Genomic DNA, 14905 nt, shown 5'->3' on the forward strand with positions numbered 1-14905 from the left:
AACTTATTCATCAGTACAACCGTTGTTCTAAGCTTGGCCATGTTCGAGTTTGAACAGACCCCAGGAAGTAAAAGCCCAAGTGGATTTATATAGAAAAAGAAGAGAAGGATCTTTCATCCGGAAACCAGTAGGGGCTTTGAAAACCGACTTGCGAACAACTTTGCCGCGCCATCAAGTAACTTTGACACTGAAATCCGGTAGTCTGAGCCATGAGCTATTGGTAACCATATTGGTATCTTCCATGAGCCGTAGTTCAGATAGAATAGTATTACCTAGTTTCGTGAGAACAGGGTATATGGTGATAGATGTTAACGGGGAGAAGCCAGATCCCTCTTAATTGATCATAAGCCGTACATTTACTCTGCAAATTTTACTGGAATTCATGAACACGAAAATGTTCAAGAAGCATAAACGAAATGATTATGATCATCTTACTTAAGCTTCTCGAGAATTTCGGGCTCATGAGCTCCGGTGGATTTTGTAGAGCATGTGTAAATTGAAGTCCGTCATGGAGTTTGTGCACAGTGCACAATCTCCACTATCCTCCAAGGCATTGAAGAATTGATTTCGCTATCGCTGATGTCGTTCGGCTCTACCAATGACTATCATCATATTCATCGCCTCGTCCAGCGATTGGCAAGTTCAATATCCTTAGGAATCGTTAACTGAACTGTAGTATTATTGGTAGCCTCTGTGTAGTGAATCACGCTTGTACGGGCGCGCATTCATTCCATGTACTCGTGTTGACATAAAGTATGTGAACACAATAGATTGAGTTCCAGTAGCTGCAGATGTGACTTAATCACTTAGTCTCAATAATAAAATATGTATATTGGAGTGCCTTGCATTTTATCCAAGTGTCAGAAAATCCAAAAGCTGAGACAGAGGGAGGTGAGGGTGCACACATGAAAATGAGCATAAATCTAGCATAGGAAGGCAGCTAGATACAAAGAAAAGAAGTAAATAAAATGATAGTTGGAAGTGTCTTGACCATGTTTGCGCTTTGAAGCAAGTGTAAATGTTTTGTGGTTAGAGAGATACGTTTGATATAATATTGATGGTTTTGAGTATTTTCATATGTAATTCATAGGAATGATCAGCATCCAGTACCATTTTGTATCAAACGTATCTCTCTAACCACAAAACATTTACACTTGCTTCAAAGCGCAAACATGGTCAAGACACTTCCAACTATCATTTTATTTACTTCTTTTCTTTGTATCTAGCTGCCTTCCTATGCTAGATTTATGCTCATTTTCATGTGTGCACCCTCACCTCCCTCTGTCTCAGCTTTTGGATTTTCTGACACTTGGATAAAATGCAAGGCACTCCAATATACATATTTTATTATTGAGACTAAGTGATTAAGTCACATCTGCAGCTACTGGAACTCAATCTATTGTGTTCACATACTTTATGTCAACATGAGTACATCAAAATATTTGACTTTGCTCTGTGCCGGCAATCTCAGAGCCTCGTGGTCCACCTTATGACTCGAAACTACACCATAGCGCGATCAGTCTGGCCAACACTTCATGATAATACGTAGAAACCTAATTTGATGCTGAGAAGCTAGAATAATCAGAGAAGTTAGGACGATTGATGTCCCAGTCTTGCGCACTGGAGCTTGGACGAAACCATCTAAAAACTTCTGAATGTATGCGTGACCACGTGACCTTTCCGGCGCTTAGCCCCTATCTGATATCTGCGTCCCTATATAGACCACCTTTCGTATGCCCCTTCCCCTTAGTTAGCTTCGCTATTTATCGTGGCCGCTGAGTTATTTGTCTCTCTTGCAGCGTTATAATGACCGGGACCCAATGCTCAAGGTGATTCTCAAATGAGGCTGAGTAATTGGGCCGCGGATGGTTGGCAAAATCTCAGCGTCGTTCGAATTTCCCGTACCTTTGTTGGATGCGCGGCGTGTTAGCACCGGTACGTGATGTGAGTGGTTAGCCTTGTTCGCTTGTAGCTCTTTAAATATGAATAAAAAAAACACCGGCACGTGACCGTATGGTCTTCGACGAAATCGTAGCCTCTCATCCCTATCCAATAGGGGGTCGATACATACCTGTATTGGCGATATCGCCCCTCCTCGCTCGTCTCCCGCCATACTGAGAGGTACCAGAAATCTAGTGGCTTTTGGGGTTCACCATGCGCTATTAGATCTCCGTACCGCTTATAGGTAGTGGGAGCGCATATAAATGTCATTGAGTAAGGATAATGGGGGGGGGGGGTAATACGTATGCAAAAAGGGGAAGCCCGTGCGTCAGGAGATGCGCTGAGGATTGTGTGGCACAAGAGCTTGGGTGAGCGGGATCAAAACAAGCAAAGTGGGCCTTGTGAAAGTCCGCGATCTTCCGCCGGAGAGGACAAGTCGGGTGATTGACGATTCATGTTTTCGGCTGATCCAGGCGAGCTGCAGAACAACAGCCCAGATAGTCTCATGATGCAATGGCTATGGGACAAGGACAAGTAGGCAAGCGCGCATACCATCGGATCTAGTAAACATATATCACCTCCACAAGCTATGGCAATATTCTATATACATACTTTTATTCATAAAGTCAGCTTTGGGGGTTTGTCTTATACCTGGCGTAGGCCGGAGTTTTGAAATACTTTCGTCGGATGAAATTAGGGATATTGCTAAGGCTTGCATGAGTTCATGCAAATAAATGTGCTCAAAAATACTACTTTGCTGCATTATAAATACATATCATCAAATCATCATCGAACTCGTAACTTCTCTTGTCTACTTATGCGTCACCAGGATTGACAGTAAGAGGGGTATCCATAATCCACCTGACAAACATATCCAACGCGGCCTCAGGTTGATCGTACGGGACCATGTGGCCGGCATCGTAAATCTGGACGTAGGTAACGTTTCCGGCGGTAAATTGGCCCTTGCCACCAGCAGTCTTGACAAAACCGGCAGGCTTGTTTGTCTTGCTAGATAGAGGAATGAACGGAACTTGCTTCGCGGCTTGGAAATCTGCCTGGAAGGAAGTCTCCAATCCCTCGAGCCATTGGAGATTACCCTAAAATGGCGTGTAAGAGAGCGGTAGAGCGCTTCGCAAAAACTACTTACGATCGCGTTGCACATAAAATCGGCGTTACCAGCGTAAATGAGCAGGCGGACACCGTCTTCGATAAGCTCGGGCAACAATGCGGCGGCATTGTGCATTCCGTCACCTTGCATCATAAAGGCCTGGTTGACTTTCATATTGCAGCCTGGAAGTAAACGTTGATTAGTAAGACGCATGACAACGGGTTTGTCTAACTGACTCTTGAATTCACGATCACCGACAGCACCAAGCTCGGACTTGACCTTGTCATCGTTCATGAAAGTCTCGATCCACTCAAGCTGGCGGTAGCAGAGATCACCATCCTCGGCCTTGTTGCACTTGCGACGTACATCGTAAGGGTTCAGACCAAGTTGCTACAAATACAAGTTTAGTCAGTTTTCTTATCCTTCCCTGGACGAACTTGCAACGCACTTGGAAGGAGCCAAACATCTGAGACCAGCAGTAAAGAGCGGCAGGGACACAAGACAAGCGGTTGTTGTAGTCATAACAACTCTTAATCAAACGCTGGCAAGTCGGAACCTTGGCACGCAAGCTAGTACACTGTGGGCCATTGGTGTCAAATACTGGGTAGGGACCATCGCAGGCGTATTCAGGGACCGACGCGAACTGTGTGTATGGCTCGGTCAAGCCTTGCAAATAACCGGTCAACTCGGAGCTCACAGCTCGGTGATAGAGGGACGCACCGTTTCCAATTAATACACTGTCCAAATGCAGAACCTTGACCTTGTTGTCAGGAAGGAGTCCCTGAGTGGCACGGGCCTTGATTTCCTTGTTCTTGGTATGAATCACGTGGGCAATATTAGGGAGATAAGTGCCTCCATATGATTCACCGGAGATATGGAGAGAACCTGAGTACTCGGGGAAGCGGTTGACGAAAAGTTCGAGGAATGACCACACATCCTCCGCGGCGACTGGAGAGGTATTCACGCCACCGTTCTTCGAGTACGAATAGCCAACATTGATGGGTTCTGCAGGAGGCACGTGAGCTAATGTAACAAGGAGACAAAGAGGTCTTACGATCAAGGAACAACATATTAGCGTGAGTATTCCAAGAGTACTTGTTGTATGTAGTGTTTTGGCCGTTGTTTGCAATGTTGCACGGCCCGAGCTCGAAAAGCAAGCCAGTGGATGACGAACAGCCAGGTCCACCGTTCAACCAGAGCACCAGTGGTGCTTTGGCTGGGTTGGCGCGCGACTCGAAGAACCTATTTGTAACCATTGGCTAAAAATGGAAACAAAAATGTGATTAAAAAACGCACCAGAAAAACAAATGCTTGTCATCATCAATATCGAGGTAACCGCTGTACTGCTTGACATTGGGGTCACAGAGCTGAGGTTTCTTGACACGGATCTGGTATCCTGGGAAAGATGCATGACGGAAGCGTTCATCTGCCATCAGGTCTTATCAGAAAACTGCGGCACAGCTTATCAGGTCGGCGCCACTCACAAACAATGTCGTTCTGCTTCACAAACTCGGTGTTCCCCACACTCCACTCCTGGACCGTGTCCTCCACCTTGTTCGAGATCTTTTCGCCGGCATGAAGAACTGTGTCAAGGAGGTGCTCGGCGCCACGGAAGACATCGCCAAACACGTTTTCAGCGGTTTCAGCAATAATCTTATCGACGCTCATACGTAGCTGCGTGCTCTCTTCATTGGAGGCAGCCGGAGTGGCAGCTACAAGAGACGCAAGAGAAAGCAAAGCAAGTGCCGACTTCATATCGAATGGTAGTGGGTCGGAATGAGAGCCAACGCCCATGGCGCGGGACCCTTAATACCATGCGAGAATGGTCACGTGAGGATGAGTCAGACGTCATCTCCGGCCACCACAATGGAACTCGTCCAGCATGAGGAGGTCCGTGAAACCGTAATGAATTACGTTTGTCTACTGATGTATGATTGTAGTTCTTGAAGAGGCTGTCGGAGCTATTTGACAAGTGCAATTCGTCCAAGGGTAGCATTTGGCTAACCCATAAGCGCTGTGAGTGAGTACGACACTCTGCTAGGGAACGACTCGAACTCACCCAATACGATATAGTGGCATACGAGCCTAATGGGCCACCCGAAGGTGAGGGCCCCGATCGGGAGTATCCATGCCTAGTGAGAGCAGTCGATGGACGAGATGTCAAGTTTTCCACAACTGTATGTCTAGATAATTCGCCCTTGGCCCAATGCAAGACGGCTAATCGATTTATCTTATCGCTAGGTTTCTTCTGCTGAATTGCCAAAATTTCACGCAGCCTACAGTGCGCTTCTGCGACAGTCAATGCCCGGACTAAGAAAGCGCGATAAGAAGAAGGAGAAAGCTAAGGCTGAGGCAACGGCGGCGCGCAGACAAAAACTGGAGACGGACGTCGTCGTTACTGGCTCGAAAAGAGGTCGTGGTCGTGCGAAGCGCCAGCGTAAGGTCAAAGCGGCGATCAAGCAACAGGAGACCAGAAAGCTGATCGCAGAAAAGCAACAAACAAAAACTTCCAATAAGTAGGATACAGTTCATGTGCCCATCATCGTGAAATGACCCGAATAATGTGGAAGATCGCCCTAACGCATAAATGGAGCGGGATGGAACCTCGATGAAAACACGCTTTGCCATCTAGTTCAGCCTTGTACACCACGTTCTCAGGGCTGTATGAATTATTTTTTTTCGCTTTACGCGAGCGTGCTCTAGGCCTGGCGGATGATGCTGTCCAGCATTGATATTATATGAGCCACATTTCATTCAGCCAGGTGCCGAAGTCATATTTCGCCTATACTGCCGTTCCTATTTTAGAACATCCTGAACCAATCTGTGGCGCGTTTACATGGTCAATTCAATTCAGACCCCGCGATTGTGGCTCGTGTGTGTGGGCCCTGACCTGATAGAATGTTCCCGCGCGGAAGAAAATAGCGACGAGGCTATCTACACGAGATGGACGATATATCCTAGTACGATCTTGGTACATCATGCAAGCCCGTCGGCAATGCCTGTACAATGAACTAAAAAGCGTCTGGAAATGTGGTGCATGGAAACAAAAATACTGGCCGCCGCGTACTTATCCCGATATGCATGAGCCTCGGGCCAAGCCCGCTCTGCGAGTCGTCTTCTTTACCTCCACTCCAGCGATAATGCTCCCGTTTTTCCACTTCCCACTAAATCCTTTTTGGGGTAATAGCCCCTATGACACACCAAACTCCTTCCTGAGCTAACAATTGAGCGACCGGTTATTATCCACGCACGCACATTTGTACAAGTACATTTCACATTCAATACTTCTACCAGTGAAATCGGGCTATGCTGACGACTGCCGGTGTATGTCATCGTGAAGCCTGAATGTGAATGCTTTTTTGATACACCGGCAGACCATAACCGGATGCTCTGTGGCACGATTCGTACCTTGCTAATCCTAATTTCGTAACCTTAGTGGGGACTCTGGGTCCCAAGCACGAAGCTGTCATCGCTTGTCAAACATGTCACACGCGATGGAGCGTCTGCAGGAAAATATCCGAGATGTAGTTCCACATCTCGGCGATCCAACTAATGGTTCCGGTTCGAGGAACCACAATGTACGGGACAGCTACTATATGCATACCAAGGAAGGCACGACCCGGACATCCCACGGTCTCTGTTCGTGTTACCCCTAGGAATCACCATCACACCGGTACATGCGTGGCCGCTATCTTGGGCTAAGTATGTTGGTGGGTCAATTTTCTACCAGCACATCTTGGGGCACCTTGCTCTGCACATTCGCGCTAGCACGATCGAAACAATACCCCATCTAGATCACACCATGAAATTGAGTGTACCTGGCATTTCTACCGTGACGAACTTTAGCGATAAATACTGGGATGCCACTGGCTTGACATCTGCACCAGGTGCTGGTCTCATCCCCTTTCTTGTCACGATGGTCTTCTGGCAACGCGCATCCGCTCTCCTATTCACCTGTGCCCCTCTTATCAACGCGGCTACGCTCTCAGTGCGCGACACGTCCGTGTCATCTGACGGGTTGTTAGTCAACACAGCGTCTGGGAAGGTTCAGGGATTTTACAATAATACTGCTCACACCGTCCGTGCCTTCCTGGGTGTGCCCTTTGCAGCTGCCCCCACTGGTTCTCTACGATTCCTCCCTCCTCAAAAGCGTCAACGTTCGTCGAGCACAATCCAGGCAACGTCATGGCCACCCTCATGTCCCGGCCTGTATACCAACGATACGACCGTATACTCGCTGTTGCCGTACTTCCCTATCGCTGGGTATGATGAGGACTGTCTGTCCATCAACGTTTGGACACCGAGTACGTCCCGCTCAAAGAAAGGGCAGCTCTTTCCGGTGAACATTTACATCTACGGCGGTTCATTCGACCAGGGCGGGACATCCATCCCTACCTACGAGGCCACTGATTTGGTTGCAAACCACGATGTAAGTGTGAATCTTATTCGTCCTCGGCACTGGTAATAACTAATTCAATGAAACAGGTCGTGTCCGTTCACATCAACTACCGAGTGACGATATTTGGCAACCCAAATTCCCCTTACCTCGCTGCCAAGGGTAGTTCAACTAACGTTGGGCTTCTGGACCAGCGCTTCGCCATCGAGTGGCTCCAAAAGAATGTTGCTGCGTTTGGAGGCGACCCCAAGCGTATGATTGTGTTCGGTCAGAGTGCTGGTTCAATCAGTGCCGGCTACCTTCCTTTCGCCTACCCGAACAACCCTATCATTACTGGGATCGGTGAACTCAGCGCATCTATCCTTATCCCTAACGCCGCCGTTATTATGCCTGAGATTGCACAAGGCAATTTTACCGACCTTGCGACCACTGTCGGATGCGCCTCAGGTACCGACAAGCAAATCTTCGAGTGTATGCAAAAAGTCCCTTGGAAGACGCTCATAGATAATATCGTCGGTCATACAGAAAAGAACTACCTGTTCCGCATTGTTGCAGATGGTATTACTGCATTTAACGACATTCCTACTAGAATCGCAGCTGGTAAACTCGCCAAGATACCCCAGTTTAGCGGCCAGTTGGATCATGAAGCCGACTCGCTCGTTCCGTTCAGTTTTGACGGCATCAACCAGACTGCTGCGGATGAGTTTACCTATAACATCATCGTTTGCCCGGCGGTGAGGGAGGCACAGTAAGTTCCCACGTGTCTCACTCCACTCTTCTCTTATTGATCGTCACTCGACCACAGGCTTCGTGTTAACGCTGGGCTCACAACTTTCCGCTACCGCTACTCTGGCGTTTATCCCAACCTTTCACCCTACCCTTTTATTCGCGCATACCACACTTCAGACGTACCTATGTGGTTCGGCGCAGTGAACACGGTTCGGGGGCTCAAGGAGAAAACCACAGCCGAGCAAAAGAAACAATCCGCATACATGCAGGGTGCATTGGCGGCGTTTACCAAGGACCCAAAGGAAGGGTTGGCCAAGTACGGGTGGCCACTCTACCAAGGCAACAAGGGCAAGACTTTGGTTCACTTGGATCCAAGCAACAGCTCAAAGCTTGTCGTGCTTGAGAACCCGGCCGAGTTTGATGCCCCTTGTGGTTCCACATAATAGGGGTCATTTGATGAATTCATGATGTTTTGATATTTGCGATTTGTTTTCGATATTATGGACTTGAGATTGGCTGTTTGTACATTTACTTGGTTCAATGGAATTAAACAAGGGCGATCTTGGCGAGAAGCAATTGGCTTTGTGATTATATACGCCAACAACAGGTTCTAAATCCCGTCTTGATAACCCATTGCATCTTATTTCGCGCAACCCTATCCCTTGGACTGCCACAGAAATACAGCCCAGGGCCAAGGTCACACCCAGCAAACCCGCGTTGGGGACCGATGAGCTTACCAATTTGTGGGTTCAACTGTATACTGAATACATCGGCTGTCTGTAGAGCGATCTGAGGACCGGGCAAACGTTGGGCAACAGCGATCGGCTGTGCTTTCTCACCTTGTGGCGCGAGGAAATCGATTCGATTCAAAAGTTCCCGAGTGGTTATGCGCGAGCCCTTATGCGAACCTAATTTGGCATAATTAGCGCCACTAGGAAACACGGTCATATGCATTGCGAAGCCCCTAGTGCTGGGGTATTTGCTTACCAAAGCACGCGCCACCTTCGGGCCCGTGGACTGGAAAAGATTTCAAGGGACGCTACTTAAAACAACTGGGTGAGTATCGAGCCGTTGTTATTACAACATTCATAACAGCGGCTGACATCTACAAAGAGTTGCCACGTTTGGGACCCTACAGTCTCTCATAATCATGACGATGTAGCGCAACGCATGGCACTTCTCCGCGACCCACTCAGAATTCTGCTATGGTTGTTAGCCCAGAAGTCTCCTATGAATAATCTAGAATCCTCGATCAAATGCGACATAGGCTGTGATAGTACGGCGAGATTCTTTCAAAGGGCCAGTGGAGTGCGCAGATGGCGCATACCATGGCCATTAGGAAGTTGGATGGGTACTTGCTTTGCTGCGGTCGTTTGCCTTTCGATCTACGTAGATGTAACTTCCAGGAGCGCGAATACCCATATAATTCGATTTAGTAATCAGATTGGTATTATGCCAGCGTTCCGGATGATTTCCACCGCGTTGATGGTTCATCATAGCCCCCCTTCCAGTGTTCATACGGATGCGCGGATTAGCCGAATCCTATTGTTTTACGCCGTTCATGGCCAGTAGCCTGAGCTCACCGTGCAAATGCCTATTTCTGGCACTCCGAACCTGAGTGGCACTTATTTTGGTCCAGGATTAGATGATCAGACGTTCGATTTTTCACGAATGAAACCTCCCAATAGCGGTGATCGCGCGATCTCAGATTAAAACATCAAATTGTTTTCCTTACTCCAAAAAGATGGACAGCTGACGCTGGAATGGGAATGGTTTCTATGCACATTCACAAGCATGAGAACAGATAATTAATCAAGTTGGTACAATAGATTGCTCAGGCCGATTCGCAAAATAGTATTTTTCAGATTTGGGCTAAAAAATATGCCACTCGGCACCCGGTGATATGAAAATTTTCAAAAATAATTTGGAGTACCATTATTCAACGCATGGGGCTGGCTCCCACTTGCCTATTTGGGAGCTCAGAGTATCTCATCCTGGTTTCGGTCTATCGCTAATGAGCTGATTTATCTTAGTTGAGTGGGGGCGCGTTTCCCCTTCTGAAAAGGGTTTTGTGCATGAGATCTCTATTTCTGCGAGAAAGTTGACGTTCCCAGAGAGCTCGCGGGGTCCTACTCCGATCGTCGTGAGGCAGCTACGGAGAGCCCTGTGAGCTACAGTCAGTTTGCTATTCGCGCAGACAATGATTGGTCCAAGCTCCCAGAAGGCTGCTAACGGACAGCTTACCACAACCGTATGTATGCATTTTCCCCGAAGTGATTGCTGTCGTACAACCGCGACGCGTAGTAACGCAGGCGCAAACACCGATACACAGTCGAATTCAAATAGTGCGTCACCTCGATTTCTGGCTCACAACCGTGATGTCCAGCCAAGACTCTTCCTCGTCACCCGCATCCAGTACTGTCGACATAAACTGGGAAAGTCCACCTCAGCACACACTTACACCCAACGAGGGCGCCACTGAGTTACCATCTCAGCAGAATGACGGTAGCCAAGATGTAGTTTCAGAGGCTGGTTGGTCAAGTCATGTACCAGTTGGCTAGAGCTGATTCTGACTGAGGAACAAGTTGAGCTTGAGGCGGATTCCAATGCTGAGCACTTGACTTCTAACCTTGAACCGGCCCAACCGAAATCACATACGACTTCAACCACCCCCACTACCCCCACTTGTGATCCTGCGTTCAATTTTAACGATACTAATATTCAAATAAGGGCGAGTACTTCCTGAGTCAAAGCCTGCCAATTGACCATAACGGCTCTACTCAGACGGGAAATCGCTTGTTTCGTATCCATCAATTCAAACTAAACGAATTTGACCGCCTACGACCGAAGCTCGAGCAAGCCACAAAGGACGACAAAGAGCGCAAAACGGTCAAGCTCCAGGACGACGCTGACGACTTTTATAACCTTTTACTTGTACTCTACTCTTCGTAAGTGTCAGCTTATACACTTGTGGATCCAGGACTTGACGTCTTTACTTTTAGAGTATACGATCTCCGTTTTTTTAGCAGTGAAATCCTCAAATCAACCCTCAAACTTGCAACCAAGTACGCCCACCCTACTCTTCGCGCGTTTGCCATCAACGAACTCGAGAAACACGAATTGGAACCCATTGATCGATTTGAACTCTCTCGTCACTGTGGTGTTGCCGAATGGATGCCCAAGGCAATTGACGATCTATGTTGGCGAGAAGAGCCGATCACTGTAGCCGAAGCAAGGATTCTGGGCCCTGAAAAGCTTGTTGAAATAGCTACTAGGCGTGAGGGAATCAAGTTTGAGAGGGGGTCGCGCGTCAACATTAGCGGTGGGTTGTCAAGACAAACAATTGAAAATAAACCCGAACTACCGCCAGCAATTCAACCTATATCGCAAGACCTCGGGGGCATTCTTGTGGCCGGTAGTAGCCTTCTGGAGGCGACCTCGCAGGTTGCACATTCTACGTCCCAAGAAAGTCACCACACAACCAGTCCCCCCATTGATAATACTTCAACAATTCCTTTATCTGGCAAGGTATCAAGTGACACTCCTAAAACGCGGTCCACTGCCACCGCTCCAGAGTTCACTGGGTTTAGTCCTGGACCCTTTTCATTTGCGTTTGATGCCAAAGGCTCTGTATCTAAGGCCTCAGGTCCAGCCAGACAAATCAAGAACCTTCGAATGGATAGAAAGGGCCGTGCTGATTGAGTACTATGACACAACCTGTTGCCGAAGCCTAAATGAGACGATATGGGATGTGGAATGTGGAATGTGGCTGGGATGCCCACAAATTGCAGTGGGTTATGATCATATTGATTGAGCGGATGCTATGAGAGTTATTTTTGATTCCGTGAACGTGTACTGTATTAGAATATCAATTATAGAGTCCGTCTGGCCTATATCCCTTGTGTAAGTTGAGTGCCCGTTTATTGTTGTTAAGCATTTCTTAAGACAGATTAATGCACAGCCCATTTTTCTATTGGAGAATCAGTGTTGGTTCACAAGCGTTAGAGAAGAAGCCCACACACATAAGGTTTCTAATCTAATTAAGCTCAAAATAGAGAGGAAGAAACAAGACATCTATTTTGATACTGGAAGGGCGTCTTGATTTCAGTTTGTAGTTTCGCAAATGAGATTCAATCCTGGGGCCACCTAAGGGTCACGGTGGACCCCAAAAGTGCGGATTTCTGAACGTGAAAAATTGTGCGTTATATGCGGAGTGTTGGCAAAATCCGACCATTTTTTCCATGAATCCGCATCCTCAACTCACCCGTGTGTGTCGTTGAGGTGCGGATCCTGCTATTTTAGGTGCGGATGTCTGGCAAAATCTGGACGTCATGCGGATTTTCCGCACTTTTGGGGTTCACCGTGGGTACAACATTCTGTTTCTAAATACCAGAGGACAGACGATACAGCGTATACAAAAATCGGGTTTGATTCACGTTTGCGTTCTACAGAGGCTTGGCATAACTATTTCTGAGAAACAAGTATAATGCCCATTTGAACCGCCCCCTCAAGCTTGAGACTTTTCACCGTACCTTCGGTGATAGTAACCTTCCCCCCAATGGGTTCCCCGTAAACTTTGCTTTCACCCCGAAGTAAAAATTGCTCAGCATATTGATTCGCAAGTTTCAAGGCCTCGTTCACGTTCCGGCTAGGATTTTGTCTTCGGTGATCCAAGAACCAATTCTGGTAAATATAAAGCAGTGTGAGCAACGGGGTAGGAGGTTTAAGCGAGACTCTTGGACTAACCCAGTAAAACCCACGTGCAAATGAATCATCAGACAGCCGCGAGCGTAACCACATGCGAAAAGAATGAAGCAAAGATGCAGTGCTTTGTTTATTGCATTCGTTGTTCAAGGGATCCAGCGGGTACTGTTTGCTTTGGACAGATTGTGGCTGATTGATTTCGCTCTTGGCTAAAATCAAGGTCGAGTTCGGACATGTGAGGTCTTTACAAATTTGTATAGGTCAAATGTCTCGATGCAGAATAAGTAGAAGAACATACTGAGGTTCACTTTGGTTGGTGGACCGAGTTGAATTAATTGCGTATTTGACGAACTTGCAAGTCCAGCGATACTAGGAAGGGCGTTGCAACCCGGCCATAACAAAATGCCCGATTGCGCCGAATTGAACTTACTCGTAGCTGCGTCCAGTTTATCCTTCCTTGTAGACTGCGGGACTATTACACCAATCTTGACGTTTGCCCTCACCTATTAAATACAGATAACATCTGTGTGAGTCTTTTGCAGTTAAGAACTTATATATGCGTGGGATAGAACTTACCATAACAGCGGCGCTTAAAGTTGCGGTAAGGCCGGAGTAATTATAGAGGCAAACCGTTTTTGGGAAACGTTTTGTGATGTGGCACAACGCAGGTAGTCCGTCGAAGCCAGAGTCAAGAATTATGCGAGTCGGACTTGATAATACTCCGGCCTTGGTATTATTAGACTGAGAAGCAATGGGGTTTGAGTTTGTACCCGCAGACTGACCAGGGCTAAACCAACGCGGAAGCACGTAGAGCTTAGGTTAGAATAGAATTGGCATATCCGTTGACCGAGTACTTACTTTGTGCTCCCACCGGGCTGTACTGAAATTTTTACGGGAGCTGGGGGAACAACGGCGGCCGAAGTTGGTTTGGCAGCTGGTTCGGGAGCTATTGCCGCTACCACGGGAGTGCTTCCGTTCGGCTGTGTACTAGGTTTCTGCCTTAAACAAGCAAATCAGTCCAAGCTGAGGTCTTGTACTTTTGATATCACTTACTTAGTATCATGTGATGGAGAATCAACCTTGTTAATGGACGGAGCAGTTGGGGGAATTTGTTTTGCGGTTGGTGATGATTGAGTGACACATGGGGTGCTAGAGGTAGATTGATTGGATGTGCTTGTCAAATGTGCTTCTGCCGAGGGATTGTGTGGCTTCGGTTTATTTGAGGCTAGTTTTGGGGGACATATGTCCATGGTACTAGCAGGGGTAGACTTGGGCTCACTAAATTCAACCCTATGACTCCAATATTAGTTGAATTCTCTGATATAATACCCAGAAAACATACCTTTCTCCTTCCAAACTGGTTCCACATAATTCTCCCGCAAGAATAGCATCTTTTGATCCTGTAAGTTTATGGTTCGGGTCCACAATATTTACTACAGAGTACAAGTTAATTTCCTATCGGCTCAGATCTCTGCAAGGACCTACCTCTCGGAGCGGGTATCTGTAAGAGATTATAGCTATCATTTGTCCAATCTGGGGACTCAACCCAGTCTTTAGCACTCCCGAAATTCCGAGTGCGGAATGCGTAGACATCGTCATAATCAGAAACATTCATTGTTGAAAGCAATGCGGCAGCCTTGGACATAGCCTGCGCGGCAATTGCAAGTGTATTTGAGGCTTGTGATAGTGCCTGAGATGCTTGAACCATGGCTAATTTATTTGATAGTAAATGGGGGTTGAACGCCGGAGACTTGTTGCCACCCGATGGCGATGGTGTGGTATCAGAATCTATTTCACGATCTGACGATCGCGAGCTCGGTGAACTGAGCACTGATGTAGGTGTATAATTATCGCTCATATTGCGAAGATATAGATAAGTTTTGTTTATCGAATTGAGGGGGAATTGGTGGGAACGTGGGATGTGGCTCAGCCATGTGGCTGTTCAAGCCTTCAGAGGGCCCTGCTTACTAATCACCTGTGTTCAACCCTTTACGACAGCAATGTTACTCACCACAATTGAGGGTATT

General features: G+C 47.3%; 5 protein-coding genes across 5 annotated transcripts; 3 read left to right on the forward strand and 2 right to left on the reverse strand.

Annotated features, from left to right (window-relative positions):
* Positions 1 to 2756: 2756 nt before the first annotated feature.
* On the reverse strand, positions 2757 to 4843 carry RhiXN_09955 (Serine carboxypeptidase; the record flags this gene model as incomplete). The annotated part of the gene is made up of 8 exons (XM_043329771.1): positions 2757 to 3038; positions 3089 to 3231; positions 3286 to 3439; positions 3498 to 3715; positions 3770 to 4054; positions 4104 to 4291; positions 4346 to 4475; positions 4534 to 4843. The coding sequence occupies 8 exons, from the start codon at positions 4841 to 4843 to the stop codon at positions 2757 to 2759; spliced, it is 1710 nt and encodes a 569-aa protein (XP_043182605.1).
* Positions 4844 to 4915: 72 nt separating this feature from the next.
* RhiXN_09956 (signal recognition particle 14 kDa protein) lies at positions 4916 to 5569 on the forward strand (the record flags this gene model as incomplete). The annotated part of the gene is made up of 4 exons (XM_043329772.1): positions 4916 to 4939; positions 4990 to 5065; positions 5123 to 5226; positions 5291 to 5569. 4 exons carry the CDS (start codon positions 4916 to 4918, stop codon positions 5567 to 5569), a joined length of 483 nt encoding a protein of 160 aa, XP_043182606.1.
* Positions 5570 to 6851: 1282 nt separating this feature from the next.
* On the forward strand, positions 6852 to 8617 carry RhiXN_09957 (carbohydrate esterase family 10 protein; the record flags this gene model as incomplete). Its single annotated transcript, XM_043329773.1, has 3 exons — positions 6852 to 7478; positions 7535 to 8193; positions 8251 to 8617. The coding sequence occupies 3 exons, from the start codon at positions 6852 to 6854 to the stop codon at positions 8615 to 8617; spliced, it is 1653 nt and encodes a 550-aa protein (XP_043182607.1).
* Positions 8618 to 10552: 1935 nt separating this feature from the next.
* On the forward strand, positions 10553 to 11876 carry RhiXN_09958 (uncharacterized protein; the record flags this gene model as incomplete). The annotated part of the gene is made up of 4 exons (XM_043329774.1): positions 10553 to 10706; positions 10760 to 10871; positions 10928 to 11122; positions 11177 to 11876. The coding sequence occupies 4 exons, from the start codon at positions 10553 to 10555 to the stop codon at positions 11874 to 11876; spliced, it is 1161 nt and encodes a 386-aa protein (XP_043182608.1).
* Positions 11877 to 13209: 1333 nt separating this feature from the next.
* Positions 13210 to 14736, reverse strand: RhiXN_09959 (uncharacterized protein; the record flags this gene model as incomplete). Its single annotated transcript, XM_043329775.1, has 7 exons — positions 13210 to 13247; positions 13309 to 13381; positions 13455 to 13665; positions 13737 to 13877; positions 13932 to 14168; positions 14221 to 14311; positions 14364 to 14736. 7 exons carry the CDS (start codon positions 14734 to 14736, stop codon positions 13210 to 13212), a joined length of 1164 nt encoding a protein of 387 aa, XP_043182609.1.
* Positions 14737 to 14905: the final 169 nt, after the last annotated feature.

The sequence above is a fragment of the Rhizoctonia solani genome, chromosome 8 (assembly GCF_016906535.1).
Source record: "Rhizoctonia solani chromosome 8, complete sequence".
NCBI lineage: Eukaryota > Fungi > Basidiomycota > Agaricomycetes > Cantharellales > Ceratobasidiaceae > Rhizoctonia > Rhizoctonia solani.